The 21,928-nt window shown below is 40.3% G+C and overlaps 1 protein-coding gene across 6 annotated transcripts in view; it reads left to right on the forward strand.

The window, feature by feature from the left end:
• LOC143882472 (uncharacterized) overlaps nucleotides 1–21,928 on the forward strand; it is an 80,578-nt gene that overhangs the window by 4,410 nt on the left and 54,240 nt on the right. For all 6 annotated transcript variants that reach the window (XM_077385958.1, XM_077385967.1, XM_077385963.1 and 3 more), the window contains exons 3-7: nucleotides 2,761–2,826; nucleotides 3,074–3,149; nucleotides 3,976–4,050; nucleotides 5,032–5,129; nucleotides 5,498–5,571. In XM_077385958.1, coding sequence (XP_077242073.1) covers nucleotides 2,761–2,826; nucleotides 3,074–3,149; nucleotides 3,976–4,050; nucleotides 5,032–5,129; nucleotides 5,498–5,571 — 389 coding nt within the window. The remainder of the gene's footprint in view (nucleotides 1–2,760; nucleotides 2,827–3,073; nucleotides 3,150–3,975; nucleotides 4,051–5,031; nucleotides 5,130–5,497; nucleotides 5,572–21,928) is intronic.

Below are 21,928 nucleotides of genomic sequence, written 5' to 3' on the forward strand. Positions count from 1 at the left end.
ACTGTAAGGATTCCAAAAGCGAGAAGCGAACAACTCGTACAACGGATTAGCAATCCATCGCTTTAGTCCACTCATCCATCTCTTCTAATTATGAAAAGATAATTCATACGTGACGCCTGTACCTTGATTTGTTGCTCACTGGATGATCTAATCGCGGATTTGGATGTTCTGAATCGTCGACCAATTCGATCCACTTTGTTCACCTTCGAGATCGATAGTGCTCTCTTCCAATTCTAAAACTCCAGAATGATATGGTGTTCAATGTGCCAGAGAGTGATATCTCTTTGGATTTATAGACTGTCCCTAAAACCCTTGACTAGGATTAAGTCTGTAAATTCTCAATTTTTGAGGGGCAAATTGGTCGACCCTTTAAACATGCTTTAATCACCAATTTAACCATCATCAATTAGTGCTCCCATAAAGCCACAGTGTGCACAATCCTCTAATAATTTCGCAGTCAAATATATCTATTAAACCCCCATTCTAAATTGAGTTACCAAAGGGATTTTGACGTTTTTCCAATTCCGTATATTTCCATTCTTCCTCAATTCAGAATGTTCCTCGACTTGGTCAGCCAAAATAATTCGACAGTTAATTCATTAACTTTGATTGGTACGTTGTAATGAGTCCTAGCACGGGCATTCGTCACTCTATCCCGTGAAGTGCCCTATGTCCATACCAAAGAGTTTACCACAACGACTTCTCTAGTTAAATATATTGCGCACAAACTATAGTATTGCATCAGACAAAATTCAAACGTATTCTGAAAAAGTGTAAAGAGCCCAATTATGTTGAATTACTATATCGGATGACTCACACATGTGTGTATTTGCACATGTTGTGAATGAGTGTATTTTAGTGTGAGACACACCAAACACACTAGTCCATGTGCTTCTTCAGATACATAGGGTCAACCATATTCAGGATCTGATCCCTCCAGACATACCCTAGCGGAACAGTCCAAGTACCACTTTCCAGGGCTTAAAATTTCATTCGCAGGTCCAATGGTCCTATCATCACTGTTTTGTGTTTCATAGTCTTGTTTCTTCACTAATTAGGTCGGTTCACATTTCTGACACCCTGCTCACTGTGGAAACATAAATCCAAATCTGCTAAGGGGATTTTCCAAGATTCTATCAGTCACTTGATGTCTTATAGTACAATTAGAGAGAATGAGATTACTGGCAATGAAACGGTCTTTCAAGGCCACATAAAATGTCATAAAATCCCAACTGACAAGAATCTGAGAAATAAAGAGAAAAACGACAGAAGTCCTACTATTTTGATTGAAAACTATTTTACTTGTTTTCAATCAATAGTGGCTGTTGGAGTGTTCTTTGTGTTAACTTACCAACTTCTCCAAAAGCTTAAGCTGTTGGAGAAAGGCGTTATTTATCTTTTATACTTCAACACTCCCCCGCACGTGTGGCCCACTTGGCAAACATGTGGCACATGTGGTCCCACTTTGGGCCGACCATCGCATGTGGATTTTTGCTATTCGGGAGGTTTGAACTCGAGACCTTTGGCTCTGATACCATGTTAGAAACTTACCGACTTCTGAAAAGCTGAAGCTGTTGGAGAAAGGCGTTATTTATCTTTTCTACTTTAACACTTTGCAGCAAAATCTCTAATTTGCAATAGTTCCTTTTGCATGGTCTATCTACATAAAAAGCAAAAGGGTTGGGTTTAAGAAAATCACACTAGAATTCTGCAATTTCCCCAGAGCCAATAAGTTGGTTAAAAAAGTGTGGCATGTAAGGGGTTTGTGCCTTATTGGCACCATCTATAATTATGCTTCTTTGCTGTCAACTCTGTTACCCAGGTAGAACAAAAGAAACATTTACACTTTTTGTTTGAAAATTTGACCGTGAGAACAAGTGAACAACGACTTTCTCAAGTGTCCAAGCAACATATGCTGTCAATCCAAAGGAACGAGAGATCCTGCGGCATTAAATAACACATTGAGGCATGGATTGGGGGTGGTGGTGGAAAGAATTAGTATGAAGAATAACATATAAGATGACTGATGAACTGCCAACCTAGCCCTATGACGAGATCTTAACTAGATTCCTGATGAAGAATAACATATAAGATGACTGATTAACTACCAACCTAGGATTTCTTATTCCATTCAAAAAAAAGAAAAGAAAAACTACCAACCTAGGCTTATGACAAGAGATCTTGACAAGATTCCTCTTGGATATTGTCAGAAACTTTGAAGCAGACAATGGGTTTGTTGAATACCCTAGTCAGTTCCCGGTTCATCAGTGCAAAAAGTGTAGCAACAAATATGTATCATCACTTCTAGTCTGTTCTGCTATTCTTTTGCAGAATCTAGCAACTTGGTTGATTAATTCAAATGTAAAAAGTCACCTAATTCTTCAAATGAATTAGCAAAAGCATCCTACTTACTACTTTTTTTTAAAGAGCTAGGGTTGATGAATTCACCAAGGCATACCACCACTAAGTTGGCCCATTTGACCAGTTTTGTCCAACTGTATGTTGAAAACTTTCATCAAAGAATAAAGAAAAAGAAAAATCTGTTTGTCTACTTGCCAAGACGATTAGTTGATTAGAATTGACCGATTCATAGCAGAATCAGAGGATTGTGCAAACCTAAATAGGCCTCAAGTTATCATGGATGAACCTTTCTTTATCTATAAAATGTATTGAGTTAACAAAATTTCATTGTTTGCCTTTCTTTTGGGTTGATCATCATGTTTAAACTGTCAGGTAATGCTTTTATTTATTTTCTTGTAGATATCAATGGAAGATTCTGGGGTTACCAAAGGGAAGGAAAGTCTCTTGATTCCTGTGCATGCACAGGTATGCAGATTATTGTGAGTCTCTTGCATATTTTTTATACATTTTGATAAGATTTGGTGTTTTTCCCCCTTTGCTATTTGAAACATTAATATTCCCTCAAAAAAAAAAAGGGCGGCCCAGTGCACGAGGCTCCCGCCATTATGGAGTCCGGGGAGGGCTAGATGTACGCAGCCTTACCAATTTTATTTAATTGTTGTTTGACAATTCATTTTATGTAGATTTCATGGAACTAATTCTCTTTTTTAAGGTCATCCATTCATCATTGCTCGCCCGTTGCCCACATCGTTCGGAGATCCAGAGTGTAGTGCTTGCTGAGACACATTGTGAGTAACTTTGGTGCATGGTCTCTTGTTATTGTATGTGACAAAGCGATCTGTATTTTAAAAGAATTTCCCTCTTTATGGGGGATACATGTTGGTGACTATGAGGTGGGAATATGAAGTAGGGGTGCAACTTGGGTCGGGTTCAACCCGAAAAAAAGTCGGGTCGGGTCCGGGTTGAGATTTCCTAACCCGGGTTGAGTTCGGATCAGGTTTGGGTTGAGGGCTTGGGAAACCCGACCCAAGTGAAACCCGACATTTTTTATTATTATTATTTTTAGTTTTTAGTAAGCTTAAAAACTCGGGTTGGGTCGGGTCGTGTTCTGGTTTGCAAATAGAGTTCCTCGGTTTGGGTCGAGTTGAACCTTGGGTTGGAACTCAGGTTGGGTCGGGTCTGGGTTGAGTTAATGGTAACTTGGGTTGGGTTTGGGTTGTTCAACCCGACCCAACCTGACCCAAGTTGCACCCCTTAATATGAAGCCATTGGAGAAAAAAAAATTAGTCCATCTCCTTTCTTGGTTACTTTACGATTTATATACTACTTATATATTAGTCACATTTTTATATTCATTTAGGTACATTTTATTATCTTATACTTCCCTGAACAAAATTAATTGCTAGTGCTATTGTGTGTTATCTTATAGACCACTAGGTTAGGTAGGTCATTTGCCTTCCTTTTGTTTTGCTCGGTATTCTTGTAATTTGTCATTCATTGATCATGCTTTATGTGATAACAAAAGTGGGATAAGTCCATTACTGTTTTCTTTGCACCCATTGGCATTGCTCAGCCCTTTCTAGTTGATTATTTTGTTTGATACACTATGTACAGGTCGTAAGGGTGTAATCGGGACAGTGGATTCTTATGGTCACCTTATTGTATCTCAACTGGACGCAAATGGTCAAGGTATCATGTTCTTGTTCACTTTTTTCTTCATCTTTGTAGGTTTTATGAAAAAGTAAGATATCTCGAAAAACTCTAGGAGATTTGAACATTCACCCCTTAATGATTTATTTTGTCTAAAAATCATCCTATCTCTTGGTGCACTTCCATTCTAACATCTTTGGATGTTGATTTATTTGGGAGGGATTCCCATATGTTTGGATCTATTTTATGGCATGTAATCATAGTTGTCAAACTCGTTTGACTCGTATGAGTTTACTCGCGAGTCAAGTAGAGTCGGACCGATTTCGGGTCGACTCGAAAGGCTGACTCGACCGTGTTGGAAACTCGTAAGAGTCGGGTAGTGACTCATACGAGTCACCTTGACTCGACTCGAAATGGGCCGACTCGTACGAGTCACACCCTAGTTGTAAAGTCACCTCGACTCGTACGAGTCACACCCTCGAGTCTTGTCAACCCTAACCCAACCCGCCTCTAAATCTCTCAACCCTAACCCAACCCATCTAACCGAAATCAGGTCAGGTTGAGTCCGCTGGGGTTTGGGTTCACCTCGGCCCAAACAGAAAAATACAGGAACAAAACATAACTGGAAGAAAATCAAGATAAAATTAGAGGACAGAGGTTGGGTTCGGGTCGGGTCGGGTTGCCAAGGCCTCAACCCTAACCCAGCCCGAAAAAAAATCGGGCTGGCTTTTCCCAACCCTAACCCAACCCAACCCAACCTAAGGAAATGCTTATCCGACCCAAGCCAAAATTGGTCGGGTTCGGGTTGAGCCCAGTCCAAGTTGCACCCCTAATTCATATAAGCCAGATGAAGTTGATAGACCTGTAAGTAATGTTCAAGTGTTACCCAGTCCATTAGCTGAAATCTTATGTGCATATTCTTTTATGCGGCATGCTGTCGTATACAGGTATCCTATTGAAACATGGGATATGAGGGGTGGTAGTGGTCATTTTATTAATATGCGGCACTGAACTTTTCAGATGTTGACAGGCCTACGTATACAGTATTGCCTCAGGATTGTGGTGTAGGAGAAGGTAGTTGGGCAGGGATGTGCTTCAGTCCAAGTCACTGGTCTATGGTACACAACTTTGCCACTAAATAAATCACTTATTGCTAGAAATTTCATGCCGATTACATTTGAAAGCTTTTCTGGTTCTTGTGCACTTAAGCTAAATAATAGCATTCACTAGATACCAAAACATAAATGATTTCAAACATAAATGATTTCTATATGTACGTTGATTGTCTCATGTTTCATTCCGACCATCATCACTCTTACTTCCCATATATGTGATAACTTTTTAATTTGTATCCTTCCCACGTGTGCCCATAGTTGCTAGGTATTTATCTTTTGCAAGAGATAAAATAATCTTCAGGAATTATGAGGTTTCTATATCTGATTTCCAGAAGCTTTTCTAGTGACTCATGGCAGTTTCACTTTTCCAGGCAGCAGTTGCTCGCAGCTTCTGCAAAAGCATAGACGTTTATGACCAAGATATTCCCCTCCGGAGTTTAAACACGTAAGTGTGTTAGATAATGCTTAGCCTTCTTTCGATCACCATTTTTAGAAATTCCCTGTCATCCTTTCATCTTTTCAGATTATTAAATTGTCATATTTGCCATGTTACGTGGATTCTTTTGAGTGGGCGACATGCATGTGTCTAGATTCCGATACTTCAGGATTCTTTATGACACTTCTAGATCTCTTCTATTATCTATTTTTTTTCTGAATACGACCACATCTTTACAATTAACACATGTTTTTAGTTTTATCAATCCTAATAATAAATTTTTATCATAAAAAAACAATAATAAAATTTTTATATAAAAATAAAACATTAATTTATTTAATGTATTAATTTTTTTTTAATATAGCCATATTATTATCCAGAAAAGTTAAAATTGAGAATTAATTAAAATATTTTGTAGAATCTATGAAACTGCCTTTTTGAAATTTGCCGAATCCAGTGCTTGATGTCCGTGTCGGATTCTGACACCTAGCCGTACTGATGCCGCATAGCAAATTTGTTACTTTTTCACACTTGCGATGATGTAAAGCCTGTGATCTCTCATCTAAAACTGCTAGTAAATTATCTTGCTCTTCATTTCTTATAAACCTCGTCACTTTTGGTTATAAAAGCTAGGAACATATTATAGTGGCTAATGTTACTTATAGATTTACCGCTAAAATAAGTATATCAGCCAAAGTGGGGCTAGACGTGAGAGGGAGCTTATCTAAGAAAGGAACAATATTGTTTGCAGACTTCTAATACTGTGTAGACTCGAGAGCCTGAGGTGATAAAATAATGCAATTATTCTTCCAAGAAAGGTACACAGAGTTGCGTGCATGTAAGGTTTTCAACAATTAACGAAAGTAACCCTAGAAATAGAAGCATGTGGGATAAGATAATGTAAGTAAATAAAGAAAAAGGAAGCTTTTAAAAACGAGGGATTCTAAACTCACAGGCACCCTTGCAAATTTTAGTTGAAAGGGCCCTCCCGTTGGGTGAAAGTCACCAGAGTACATTTATTACTCTTTGACTTTTACCCACTATTAATGCACTCTGGTGATTTTCACCCAATGGGAGCGCCCTTTCTGCTCAAATTTGAAAGGGCGCCTGTGAGTTTAGAATCCCTCTAAAAACAATGCCAGAGGCTCACAGAGTGGAGATGATGATCTCCTAGGATGCAGTTGTAATCCACAGCGGGAGAGGTTTAGACCTACTGAGGCATAACTCTGGAACTTGGTGGAAGAATATCTTGAAAATTTGAAAAGGATTTCTGGAGAATGGCAAAGATCTATCATCAATAAGTATTTTTAGTAACAATGAAAAAACTCTTGTTTGGCATTATGTTAAGAAAGTGAACTATGCAATCCAACTATGCATGAGTCAGAATGATGCATATGAAACTAATAAATGCAATGCTATCTAAAATGGTTGAAATAATATGTATAAGAAAAAGGTGGCAATAATATAATATGAAGGAAGCCATGATTTAGCTGACACTTCGAATTTATTGCTGATACACGTGTTGTGCCGTGTCTGACATTACACATGTGTCAACACGTGTCGACACTCCCTTGGACACTTTTAAATGTACTGCTAGAATTGTTAGACGTAATGTGGGCACGTGGACACATTTTTGTACCGTGTCAAGTATTGTGTGTACCTCTTTTACTAGTAACTCTTCTTTTATTATAGAGAAATGTTATCGGCACTACTGTATTTTGATGGGGGCACTCCTCACTTTATTAAAAGTACTGTGTATGGACCGCACCATAGGATGATCTAAACCGTACATTAGATGGGCTGCCCCAAAAATTATTTCCGTAGGTTGATCCTAACCCTCCGATCTATAGAGGGCTGATCAACCCTCTAACATTCAGATCGGAGGGTTAGAATCAACCTATGGAAATGATTTTTGAGGCACAACCTATTTAGGATGTGGCCCATCTAATGGATGGTTTGGATCATCCTATGGTGAGGGCCATACCGTATTTTTAATAAAGTGAGGAGTGCCCTCATCAAATTACAGTAGTGCTCATAACATTTCTCTTATTATAAACTCTTCTTTTAGCTCTTCCACTCAACTCAACTAAGCTTTTGTCCCAAACTAGTTGGGTCGGCTAATGAATCCTTTAGAAAATTTTCATGAAGAAGGTGAAAGGATCTACCCGGCTCAAATTGACCAAGTCTAATCCTGACACTAGTTGGGTTTGTCTACATGTATCATTTTCTTCCATTCTATCCTATCCAAGGTCTTCTCTGTTATGTTCCTAGCCCTCAAGTCTTTCCTCACTGTTTCTGCCAAGTTATTTTCGGTCTGCCCCTATCTCTTTTTACTCCATCAACTTGGCACGTGTCACTTGTTCTCACTGGAGCATCCAAAGGCCTACGTTGGATATGCCCAAACCATCTTTTAAGCGGTGCTGTCTAATCTTCTCATCAATTGGCGCCACGCCCACCTTTTTACTGATGTCTTCATTTTTAATTCGATCTAACCTTGTGTGGCCGCACATCCATCTAAGAATTCGCTTCTCTACTACACTCATCTTATGCACATGCTGCTTCTCGGTGGCCCAACATTCTGAGCCATACAACATGGCTGGCCTCACAACTAGGGGTGGACATGGTTCGGTTCGGTTCGGTTTTGGGCTAAACCCAGAACCGAACTATGTATAATCGGTTCCCTAGAATTGGAACCAGAACCGAACCATATATGTGTGGAACCGAACCGAACCAGAACCATATATAATCGGTTCGGTTCGGTTCGGTTCGGTTCTGGGTTTACCCAACCAAACTACAAACAGCCAAACAGGTATATATCCCTATCAAACATGCCCTATCAAATTATATGTGAACAATATATATGGACTACAAACAGGTATATACCATTCGTATCAAAGTTTTGGGCAATTCCTAATATACAATATCCAATGCATATCAAAGTTGGGATAACATTTATATATGTGGACTACAAATAGGCCCTATCAAATTATATATGAAGTTATGAACTACAAATCGGTAAAAGGGGGGTGAGTTAAAATTTTAAAGGCAAAGGAAAACGTTACAGAGGGGTGAATTAAATGGGGGAGGACTGATTTTATCAAATCCCTAAGTAAGTAGTGTCGGTTCTCGGTTCCGGGATCCCAAACCCAGAGCCGAACCGAATATCCACCGGATCCAAATTTTTAGAACCGGAACCGAACCATATATAGCTGGAACCGAACCGAACCGAACCATATGTGCCGGTTCGGTTCGGTTCCCCGGTTCGAACCGGAACCATGTCCACCCCTACTCACAACTGTCTTATGAAATTTTCCCTTCAACTTAGGAGGTATTTTACGATCGCACATAACTCCTGAAGCATGCTTCCACTTCAACCAACCTGCTCTTATTCTGTGGTTAACATCCTCTTCAATCTCTCCTTATGTAGGATTGAACCAAGATAGCGAAAGATATCCCTCTTAGGTACCTGTCCAGTCATATTTTCTACATCCTCGCCGCGCCTCCTTCTTTTAGCTCTTCTTTAACTAATATTTGCTGTTATATCCCCTCCCCTAAACCTAAAACCCTAAATAAACTCTTATTCCAATACTATATTCATTGTATCGTACTGGTCTCGCTTTCTTATTGTATATTGGAGACGGAAAAGAACTAGATTAATTTGATGAATGCGTTGTTATTTAAGTATTTCATGTTTCTTTTAGAATATAGTTGATTAATTCTAAGATATTTATTTGTTTATTAAATGATTACCATATTTATATTGTTACAAATTATGATAGTAATCAGTAATTTTGTATGTGTATACGTGACACCATTTCTAGATTTTTACATGTTGCCATGTCAGACAACCTGGATCCGTGTTGAAACTCGACACACAAATCTATATCCACAAATCATGATTATATATAATTTTTATTTTAGCCATGTCCCTGTTTCTGAATTTTGGAGGTTTGCCATGTCCGACACTCCGTGTTTGTATCGAAACTCGACACTCATGTCCGTGTCCACAAATCATAGGGAGGAAGACATGCCAAAACATGGATAAGGAATTTGATTTCGAGAAAAAGAGAACCTTCAAATCCTTGGTGGCTGTAGGGGCCTGAAAACCATATATGATCAGTTGCCGATTCTTTTAGAACGGTCGAACTCTGCGCTTATAACCTTATCGTACTGGCATAATTTTTTTTACTCATGATTGGTACATAAAGAAAATTTGGTAGCATGACACTGACAGTTAATGCCACACTAAATTTTTGAGAGAGAGAGAGAGAGGTTTAATGCCACACTAAATGTCAAGGAACGCAGAAAAGTAAGCTTTCCATTCTGGGCTGTACATACATGTCCATCACATAGTAACTATCTGTCTCATGCTATGGTTTGGCAAGCAGACCACATAAAACGTGTATTTAATCAATGCATAGTGAAGAGGAGGTGAACTTTTCTTGTGTTTTCTTGGGAAGAGATGAAACTAAGTTTTCCTTTTACTTGAAATTCCTTCTAAACTGTGAGAGACCATGAGAAAACGATTAGGACTGCATTGATTGCGGGTACTAGAACTTTTTTTGGAGGAAGTTTTGTGGCTGATGTAAGCCACATATGAAAGCTAACGGACATGAAAATACACAGTAGAGAGAAAGGGGCTGGTAGTGCAGTGACTGTGGTTACATGAACTTTAGGTGGAGAAGATTATGTGGTTGATGTGGGCCCCATATGTATGCAGAGGAAAGAAGAACAGAAGTAAAGAAATCCTATCAGGAACAGGGAATGGGAACGAAGGATGGACACTCAACCGAACCAACCGGAGGTGAAACACAGGTTATCAGGTTACCATACATATGATGAGAGATAAACTGACCGAGAATGGAGATGTATCATATGCAAATATTTGAACTCTAGATGGAGAAGGTTCTATATGAAGTATTTTCCAGAGATGGAAAAAGAAAGGAACAGCGAGTCAGAGAGAGTAATCGCGTACAAAGAAGAGATCCACTGAGTGGTAAGGGAATGTAGGAAGAAGGAAGGGTAGAGGAATGGGGAAACAGTTTGTATACCATGCTACCTTCTGTGTCCTATAGAGAAGGAGATCAACACCCTACTTTCCCTTAGGTTGCTGCAAACGGAATAAAGTGGCCGAGTGAAGCAGGGTCTCTATACTCCTTTACAAGAATGATTCGTTGAGAAATCATGGTTCGAAAAGCAACGGAGGAAAGAAGAATTTTCTTAATTAGATGTTTGATAAAAAAAATAAAATGGAAGGATTCACCATAGAAAGGATCAATCAAAAAATTTCCACTTGATGTGTGGGGGATAGAAACAAACACCGAAATTTCGGATTTTCCCAGTGGCACGAGTTCGAATCCCCCATTGTAACTTGATGCGCATGGTTTACGGGTGATTGCGCACATCCATAAGGATTAGTCCCGCCTTAACATGGGGTGGGGATACCCTATGCCATAAAAAAAAAAGGGGACTCCCTTCTCAATTCCCTCTCTGTCATGGCTGTTTTCGAACCAGGGAGTGTGACGGATGAGGTGCTAGGAGTTCTCCAAAACATGAATGGCGGACAATTTGCTATTGGGGGGATATACCTCAAAGAAGAGGTGATTTTGAACTCGCTTTGTTCTATCCATATACAACCTTTTAAAATTCTTCCAATTCTCCTTTTTCCTTACACAACCTTTTGTGCAACAATGGTTTCGGGTTCTAGTCAAGGTTTAAATTCTGATTTCGGTGTCGGCCGAAACTGAAATTTTAGCTGAAAAACCAAAATTCGGTAATATAAAAAAAAATTTCACCCGTCTTCCAAAATCCGAAATTTCAGAATCGGAAATAAAAACCAAAATATTTCTGAAAAAAAAAGACAATAGAAATGGCCAAAAATTTGGATTTCCGAAATTCCGAAATTCCAAAATTTTGCTGAAATCTGGGCTGACACCGAATACAGGTACTTTCGGTGTTGGCCCGGGCCGAAATCCGAAATTTCTGCCTAAATTTTATTTCGGCCGAAAGTTTAAACCATGGTTTTCTAGTCTCTCTTTGAAGTTGGGCTCGTTGACCCTTGCCTTTGTTGGCGATGATTTGCTTTGTAATCAGAGTTGAGTTTATGAGGAGTCCAACTTATTCCTCAACCACAACTAGACAATTATCTCAACCCATCTTTCGGTGAGTCAACAATTTGATTGCCAATTACTAGATTTGGTTACTCAAGAGAAGATATGGGTCTGAAGTTGTGGATAACTCCATAGGATTCTGTAGTGGAGAGAGGTCTAGCCAGATCCCTTTCTCAAGAGACCGCAATATTGATCCCTATGAGACTTTTTTTGCGAGAGCGTGAATAAGCAATTTGAGGTGGAAAATGCGTAAGTGTCCTGTATACCAATCCGAGGGAAAGGGCAACCTCACCTTGACTGTTATTGATTACATTGAAGAACCTATCTCTTGGATTTCTAGCGAGTCTTTGAAGGGAAATTTATAATACGATAACTTTGAGGAACTCAAGGACCTTGTGGATTACCGCATGTTAGAGAGATGAGCAGAGTTTTGGGCCTTTATTTTGCGGACTTAGAAAAGCAAGCCAAATCTTTCTTTCTCTTGGTTGAGATGTGTGATTGGAAGGGGGACGTTGGATCTAAAAGATCAAGAAGTTGCTTGACCGTCTGCAGAGTCAGGAGATGGAGAGGCTTGAGTTTAATGAGGGTTTTGGGAGAAGAATAGTGGATGGTAGGGCCAGAAGTAGTAGTAGTGTTGGGAAGGGGTTGTTGTCATCCAAGTCAGTGACCTCATGAAGGTTCTAATTTGTAACATTAGAGTATGCTCCTATAGCAAAGAAGCTAATGTGAAAGAGATCCTTAGGAAGATCAAACCTCATATTTTCTTTCTCCAGGAGAGGAAACTGGAAGGCATTTCTATTTCTAGCATTAGAGGCATTGTGTATTCCTCTCATTTTGGTTTTTCGACTCTCGATTCTTCATTATTGTGGCCTTGGATGGGGTGAAGTCTTCCCTTGAAGAAAAGGTTATAGGGGTATTTTCCGTTTTCGTTAGACTTGAAAGGGTGCCGGATAATTATTAGTGGTCTTTCTCGTCTGTGTATGATCCTACTTTGGCTGAGATCTCCCCGATTCGTGATCGTCAGCAGATTCCTTGATGCATTGGGGAGACTTCGTGACTTGTTTCTTAGGGGAAAGGTCTAGGAGTTCTAGAATTTCATCTAGTATGGTCAGCTTCTCAAATTTTATCAATAATGTCGCTCTTGAGGACTTGCCCCTCATCGGCGCAAACTTCACCGGAGAATCGATCCCAAGGAAAATCCAGTGATAGATTCCTTATTATTAATAGATTGCGACCTTTCCAGATGTCATGCAAGTTGCCTTGCCTAATCCTACCTCGGATCATCGTCCTATCCTCTTTGACACTAAGTTGGGATCTTGGGGCCCATCTCCTTTTCTCTTTGAACTTGCATGGTTGGAAGTGCCATCCTTAGAAGGTAAGCTGGAGTCATGGTGCTTCGAAGCAGAGGTATTAGGTCCGACCTATGTGAGACTTCAGCGGAAACATAGATATCTCAAATCTAATCTTAAAGGATGTTCTAGGGGATGTGGAGCGGGGAAGTTGGGCATTCCTTAGAGATTTGATATCCTTTTAAGGGGTGGTGGCGAATCGGGTACTGGAAATCCTAGAGGACATTCAAGAGAAGTAGTAGAGGAGAGGGTAGGGGTGGACATTCGACTATTCCCTTATCGGCTTGGGCTATCTCTTCTCGGCAAGCAAAGGGAAGCGTGCCCCCTCACTTATTGATAGGGAACCCAACCCTCTCCCCCTGTTTTCGATCCGAAGAATATCAATTTATAAATATTCTAATAAAGGCTACTCTTAACACTCTTTAAAAAGAAAGGTTCATTAAAGTCATTCATGAAAAGTCAATTGAAAAAAGTAACTCGTTTCTTAATTAGCTTATATAAAGTAGGTATTTGGGACAAGGGGAAACTACTCTTTTACTAGTGTCCTTCTTTCTTAGTTCTAAGTAATAGTATTTTGACTAGACGGATGGTACCTAAGGTAAGAAAGCAACCAGGTACATAGGCTTACTAATCCTCTAATTCATTAGTTCTAGCTTTCATTCATACCTAATCCATGTCGAGTAGACCTTGTCGTTGTGAGACTTCTTAATTCATGAGTTGTAGGGAGGGACTTATGTCACCAAAAAAAAGAGACTAAAGCAAGTGTTGGATTCAAAGCGCGTGTTAAAGATTACAAATTGACTTATTATACTTTTCACATTGTTCGTGTGAAAGTGAAAAAGCGGAGCTAGAAAAGGAAATCAACCTCTGTTATGTAACAGTGAGCAGCTATCATGCAAATTGAGGCAAGCAATGGCTACAGTAAGCCGCAGACAAGGAGGACAGGGACTATTTGTCACACATTAAGTTCGACTTGAATAGCCTATTTTCCAGCAATGTTTAAGAAAATCACTTCAGAAAAAGTCTAAGGTTCTTTGTTATAAATAAATATTTATATGCTCTAACTCCATCTGTTCTGTAGAAGGCGGAGCAGTCAGACCCAATGCAAATTTGAATTTATCTTTCTGCTATTGGCATCGCACAACAACCATCACAAATAGCATCGGACAACAACCATCACTAACAGGTGCTCAGCAAAGATGTGCTTGGAGGACGACAAAAAGAATTGGACTTTCACTATATAAGGTATCTAAAGAACTTAAGAGGTTGGAGCCATGCTTGGATGGGTCCCAGTTACAGGCTAACTAATAGAAAACCAAAATAACTACAACATTACAAGTTATAAAGTATGCACAATAGACTCACATGCTATCAAAATCAGTGAACTCCGCCTTCACTGGCACAACTGTAAGCCGGACAATAGTGACTGGCTTTCTTAGTTACGAAGATTCATGAGAAAAATTCCTTCTCTTGGAGGAGTATAATCAAATTATTTTCCAAGAGGACTTAAGTGGAAACAAAGATTCATATCAAAACCGTTGAAAGTAGGGGTAAAAACACGTCATACTTTCACAGTGTTGCCAGTGCTAGAAGGCGTGCATATTGAAGTCATTCACTGATAATTGATGATGTGTGGGTAACTGAGCAAAAATCTTATCTTTCCTATTTTGGAGAGCGGGTTTAATCTGTTAGATTTTGGGATTTGTAAGGCACCTTAAAGACCATTTTTTTAGAGGAAGAGGTCGGAGTTTTTGTTTTCTCTTTGCAAAGAAACAAAGCTCCATATTCAAACGGTTTTTGTTTTTTTATTCCAGACGTTTTGGGAGTGGACCAAAGGGGAGATCATAAAGTTGTTCTATAAATTCTTTGAAGGCATGAATCCGAGTAAAGGTACGGGAACTGCGTTCATTAATTGTACGGGAACTGCGTTCATTAATTTGTATCCTAAAATAAATGGTGCAGAAAGAGTTGCCCATTTTCGGCCTATTAGCCTAATGGGCAGTGTTTATTGTTGGACGTATTCTCACTAATCAAGGGAAAACTTGTAATTTTATATATTACAACAAATATATATGTCGTGTGTGTGGGAATGTGTGAACTCAACTCACACATTCCCCGTTCTCTCTCCATCTCACGATTTCTCTCTCTCACGCACTCTCTTTCTCCTCCTCTCCTCTTATCTTCAATGTAGAAGACAACATGGTCTGAGAGCCAAATGTGGAAGTGATCATCCTTCCGTAAAAGTACCATATTCCACATCCTCTTTATTGCTTGTCCCTTCTTGTTTCATTCTCATTTGTTGTTCATCTTTTTTTGGGTTTTCTCCCTTGCCCTAACCCTAAATCTCTATCCCTACCTCTTCACCATTTTCTAACCCTAATCGCCTCACCCCAACCCTATTTTTTTTCTTTTTTCCCTCTTTTCGTTGGGTTTTCAACCCTAACCCTAACCCTAACCGCCCATCCCAACCCTTGTCCAACCCTACTCGCACCCTCCCTTGGACCCCCTCATCATTTTCTCTCCCCACCCTTTTCCCTCTGTTTGTTCATTCCCACCCTTAATCCTCAAGCCCCTCTCTCTCAAACCCTAACCCTGGTTCCCGTAATGTGAATATTCGTTCATCCTAACCCTAGACCAATCAATACCTACCCATACAACTTTGATTTGTGTTAAAATCGTCTCCCTCACTCAAGCTTTAGTACAAATTAGTCCCTATTCGCCTCTCTTTGATGATCTAAACTAGTTTTTTTTGCCCGTTTAACTTATGGTTGGTTCTGGGAAATCGATTAGTTTTCTCTTCTTGATTTCTCTATTCTTGGGCAGTGTTTATGCACTCTTATTTGTCCCGGAACCAGGTATTGATGTCGTTGTGCGAGTATGTTGGTGGATTCGTTGATGGATGGTTTGGTTCAAGGGTTGTAGCCTCATGATTGATGGTTGTTGTTGTCGATATCACTATGGACATCGACTTGTTGGTGGATCTGTTGGTGGCTTTGTTGGTTTGTTGTTGTTGGTGGCTTTGTTGGAGGCTGTCGTTGGTGGCTTTGTTGGTGGTTGTTGTTGATGGCTTCGTTGGTAACTGTTGTTGGTGGCCTTGTTGGTCGTTGTGGTTGCCGTAGCGGTGCTTGACTTGTGACTGATTGATTTGAGTGTTACTGAGATTGTTGGAGGTGGATCTTGGTTGATTGTTATTTGTTGGTTCTTCATCGTGGTTGTTGTCTTTGTCGTGTTGTTTTTTGGCTACTGTTGATTTTTTATTCTATGGATCCTATGGAGCCTTGGCTGCGTACATCTAGCCCTCGCCAGATTCTGCAATGGCGGGAGCCTCGTGCACTAGGCCGGCCTTTTTTTTATATGGATCCTATGGAGCAACCCCAACTAATTTGGGACAAAGTTTTAGTTGAGTTGAGTTGAGTTGTGTGGATCCTATGGAGCCCTTTTCTCTGCTAATCGTATCTCCCAGAATTAGTGAGGCTTCCCCTACTTCCTACAACCCATCCACTAGTTACTATTCTGTGGAGGCTCCTCTGCAGATGATTTCTAAAACTGGATGGGACAAACTACCCGCCTTGGAGGATGGCTGTTTACATCTATTTCCTCAGGCGTGGAAAAGTTAGTTTACTTGACCGTTCGCCTCCTGCTACTACTGATCTGTCATATGATAAGTGGCGTCAAGATGATGCTGTGGTCCAATCGTTTTTCTGGGGTTGCATGGAACCTCAAATTGCTGCCTCCATGATATATCTTCAGTCTTCTACGAAAATATGGTAGCATGGATCTGTGATCTTTCATCTAATTGGTTTAAGCTTCAGACAGGGGACAAGTCGGTGGAAGCTCATTACAGTGATTATATGGCCCTTTGTCAGCAGCTTGTTTTACTGATGGCATTCACTGTTGACCCTGGTCATTTTGGGTATGGCCGCGACGGTGGTGGCCGTGAGTCAGGGAGAGGCCGAGATGGTGATGGCCATGGACGTGGGTCCCGCTATTGCATTCACTGTCGTATGAATGGCCACACTGTTGACTATTGCTATGATTTACATCTCGAGCTTCGTCCTTACAGGCCTGCGAGTGCTTTAGCTGCTGCTTCAGGCAGTTCTTCCTCTGCTCCAGCTTCATCTGTGACTCCTGACACCTTGGTTGTCCCTCGTGCTGAATATGATGAGCTTCTGCGCCTACGGGACAAAGGGAAACAGCCAGCCGTCACGTTTGCCAATCAAGGTGCCTCATGTGTTTTCTATATAGTACTTCTTCTGGATCATGGCTCATTGATTCAGGAGCATCTCACCATATGAGTGGTAATCCTAACCTTCTTTCTTCTTTCTTCTTTCCAGTCATTTCCTTATATGGGCCCTTGTACTGTTACTTTAGCTGATGGAACTACACCCCTTGTTTCTGGGTTGAGTGTAGTCTCTAGATCGACGGCTCTTAAGTTATCTTCTGTTCATTCTGTCTCATCTTTTCCTGTTAGTCTGTTATCTGTTAGCCAGCTAACCAAACATCTAAATTGTTCTGTTTCGTTTTTCCCTTCTTATTGTGTTTTTCAGGATCTGGTGATGGGGACAAGGATTGGCTAGGGCCGTGAGAGTGATGGCCACTACTACTTAGATCAGATCGTTGCTGGTGTTGAACTCCGTACTTCTGTTGATGCCTACCAGTGGCTTTCTTGTTTGGGCCACCCACCAGTTGATACACTATGGAAGCCTTCATTTGTACCGAGTCCAGTCCCGTTTTTTCATTGTGAGTCTTGTGAGTTGGGAAAACATCATCGTGTGTCTTTCCCTTCTCGTTTTAGTAGTCGTGTATCACGTCCTTTTGAACTTATTAATTCTAATGTCTGAGGTCCATCTAGAACTACATCATTAAATGGTTTTAAATACTTTTTCATATTTGTTAATGATTATTCACGAGTTACTTGGTTGTTTTTGTTTAAAGATTGTTCTTAAGCTTTTCATGTCTTTCTTACATGTTATTTTGAGGTGGTTAACTAGTTTAAATGTTATATTAATTGTTTACGTACTAATAATGGCATGGGATTTTTTTCTGTGGATAATGTGTTTCATCATTTTTCTTGAATCTCATGGTATCATTCATTAGTCGTCATGTGCATATACGTCGCAAAAGAATGGAGTTGCTGAGAGGAAAATTTGGTACTTACTTGATATGACTCGCACCATTATGTTTCAGATGAAGGTTCCTAAAATACATTGGGGTGATGCGGCTCCTACAATGTGCTTCTTAGGGAATCGTCTTCCTTCTTCAATTTTGTCTGACATTCTTAGTCCTCTACCTTCTAGGTGATCCATTTCCATTAGTTCCTCGTGTTTTTGGATGTACGTGCGTTGTTTAGAATTTGTCTCTCGGTCTTGACAAGATGGACCGTAGAGCAGAAAGTGCATCTTTTTGAGCTACTCTCCTACACAGAAAGGTTATAAGTGTTATAGCCCACGCCTGTGCAAAACCTTTGTTTCGGCATATGTTATGTTCTTTGAGGACATGCCATATTATGCTGATCCACCTCCTGTTGGGTTACCTCCTCCTCTAGTTGGCATTTCCAGCATGACACTTCCTATCACGGTCAGTCCGACTGTGCCAGCCCCTATCAATATTCTAGAGCTCCCAACGGGACCTACAGAGAAGACTACTGCTTCTAAGCTGCAAACCTATTCTCGGCGACCTCAACAAACTGCTCTTCCTACAAATGAGGCATCATCTTCACTAGTTGATCCTCTTCCACATTTGGACGATCCTCCTTCAGGTATTTCTTCTCCCGTCTCTGATTCACCTATTGCCTCACGTACTTGCTCTCGTACTGTTGCACATCATATTTCGCAGCTTGTTTCGTATGAGCTTATTTCACCTTTCTTTCGTTCCTTTGTGTCTAGTATGTCTTCGATTTCTGTGCCTAAGTCAGTTATAGATGCTTGGAATCATCCTGGCTGGCGAGCTGCTATGGACGCTGAGATGGTTGCACCTCGCTTAAATAAAACGTGGCAATTGGGTCCTCTTCCCTCTGAAGCTAAACCTGTTGGGTATTGTTGGGTCTTTACTATCAAGTATCTTCCAGATGGTTCCCTTGAATGCCTCAAGGCTCGTCTTGTTGCTAAATGCTACACTCAGATGTTTGGCGTAGATTATCAGGAGACCTTCTCTCCTGTGGCCAAGATCCCTTCTTTACGTGTACTGATATCTCTAGTTGTTAATCGTGGTTGGCTGTTATATCATCTTGATGTTAAAAATGCTTTCCTTCACGGTGATCTTGCTGAGGTGGTTTATATGGAGCAACCACTTGGGTTAGTTGCTCAAGGGGAGATGTGCTCCTCAGTATGCCGGCTTGGCAAATGAATTTATGGTCTGAAGCAATCACCAGGGCATGGTTTGGACGGTTTAGTGCTGCTGTTTTGCGCTTTGGTTTGATGTAGTATGCTGTCGATCATTCAATCACAAGTCCATTGCTGGATATATCCTTCAGATATTGTATGTTAATGGCATTGTAATCACAAGGGATGACAAATCTGGCATACAAAAATTGAAGTCCTTCCCCCAATGGGAATTTTCCACTAACGATTTGTGACTGTTCAGATATTTCCTTGATATTGAGGTAGCATACTCTCGTTATGGCCTTTCCTTGTCGTCAGTGTTCTAAAAAGCGCTGGGCGGAGCTGACTGACCTCCCAGTGCCCGGCCGCCCAGGCGTTTTTTGGCTTTTTTCATTTTTTTTAGATATTAATATATTTTCATAATATCTTGTATTTTTTATATAAAATATAAATACTTGAATACATAACAATCCAAACCATTTTATGCATAAGCACTAAACATTAAATAATAACAAAAAGTCAAAAATATAATAAGAAATTAAGCATAAAGTACTTAATAATTTAAGTATTTAACAATACAACACAAATCTATGACCAAAAAAAGATTAAAATCCAAGCAATTCTTCAGTCTTCACCAATCATTGTCCTCTCCCTCCAAGATCAAGACTATATCTTCATCTGAGTCTTCAAACCCGCCCCGCCCAGGCCCACGCTCAACGCCCAGGCGCCGCCTCATCGCCTGGGCGGCCGCCTTTTAGAACATAACTTGTCGTAAAGAAAATATTTGTTAGACATTTTAGAGGAGACAGGCTCATGGGGGTGAAACCTGTAGCTACTCCTATGGATCCGAATGTTAAACTTCTTCCAGATCAGGGAGAATTGCTGAATGATCCTGGTCGATACAGAGGTTGGTTGGGAAGCTAATCTATTTGGTTGTCACATGTCCAGACATATTATTTGCAGTGGGTATGGTCAGTTGCTTTATGAGTTCTCCACATACTTCCCACTGGGCGGCTGTCATTCAGATTATCAAGTATTTGAAGGGTACTCCAACTAAAGGCTTGTGCTTCAAAAAATATGGCCATTAGAAAGTAGAAGAATTCAATGATGCAGATTGGGCAGGATCTCCTGCAGACAGGAGATCAACCACTGGATATTGGACGTTTGTAGGAGGTAATTTGGTGTCATGGAGGAGTAAAAAGCAAGATGTTGTTTTCAAGTTGAGTGCAGAGGCAGAATATTGAGCCATGTCCTATACGAGTGGGGAGTTATTTTGGCTTCTCTCCTTATCAGAGATTGAGTTTGCATCGACATCTACAGCATGGTTGTATTGCGATAATAGGGCTGCAATCATATTGCGACAAATCCAGTGTTCCATGAGCGAACCAAGCACATTGAAGTAGATTGTCACTTCACGTCATCGGATTCGAGTGGTGAAATTTGCACAGTGTTTACTCGATCTGCAAATCAGCTTGCACATATGTTCACCAAACCATTAGTGTATGTAAAATTGAAAGATTCTTGTAACAAGCTTGGAATATATGATATATACATTCTAGCTTGAGGGGGAGTGTTTGATGTATTCTCACTAATCAAGGGCAAACTTGTAATTTTATATATTATAATAAATATATATGCTGTGTGTGTGGGAATGCGTCAAGGGCAACCTTGTAATTTTATATATTACAATAAATATATATGTCGTGTGTGTGTGGGAATGCGTGAACTCAACTCACGCATTCCCTGTTCTCTCTACATCTCACGATTTCTCTCTCTCTCTCTCTCTCTCTCTCTCTCTCTCTCTCTCTCCCTCTCCATCTCTTTTTCGCACGCACTCTCTTTCTCCTCTTCTCTCCTCTCTTATCTTCAATGTAGAAGACTCAACTCAACTCAACTCAACTAAGCCTTTGTTCCAAACCAGTTGGGGTTGGGTAATGAATCCTGTAGAAAATTTTCATGATGAAGGTGAAAGAATATACTAGGCTCAAAATGACTAAGTCTGATCCTGACACTAGTTGGTTTCATCTACATGCATCATTTCTTCCATTCTCTCCTATCCAATGTCATGTTCTCTGTTATGTTCCTAGCCCTCAAGTCTTTCCTCACTGTTTCTACCCAAGTTGTTTTCGGTCTGCCCCTACCTCATTTTACTCCATCAACTTGGCACGAGTCGACTCTTCTCACTGGAGCATCCAAAGGCCTACGTTGGATATGTCCAAACCATCTTAAGCGGTGCTCTCTCATCTTCTCCTCAATTGGTGCCACCTCCACCTTTCTACGAATGTCTTCATTTTTAATTCTATCTAACCTTGTGTGGCCACACATCCATCTAAGCATTCGCATCTCAGCTACACTCATCTTATGCACATGCTTCTTCTTGGTGGGCTCACATTATGAGCCGTACAGCATGGCTGGCCTCACAGTTGTCTTATAAAACTTTCCCTTCAACTTGGTAGGGATTTTACAGTCGCATAGAACTCTTGAGGCAAGCTTCCACTTCAACCAACCTGCTCTTATTCTATGGTTAACATTCCCTTCAATCTCTCCTTCCTTATAGCGAGATAGCGAAAGATATCCCTCTTAGGTA

This window comes from Tasmannia lanceolata, unplaced genomic scaffold, assembly GCF_043159265.1.
Source record: "Tasmannia lanceolata isolate RefF3 unplaced genomic scaffold, GAP_Taslan_0.1 ptg000002l, whole genome shotgun sequence".
Classification (NCBI taxonomy): domain Eukaryota; kingdom Viridiplantae; phylum Streptophyta; class Magnoliopsida; order Canellales; family Winteraceae; genus Tasmannia; species Tasmannia lanceolata.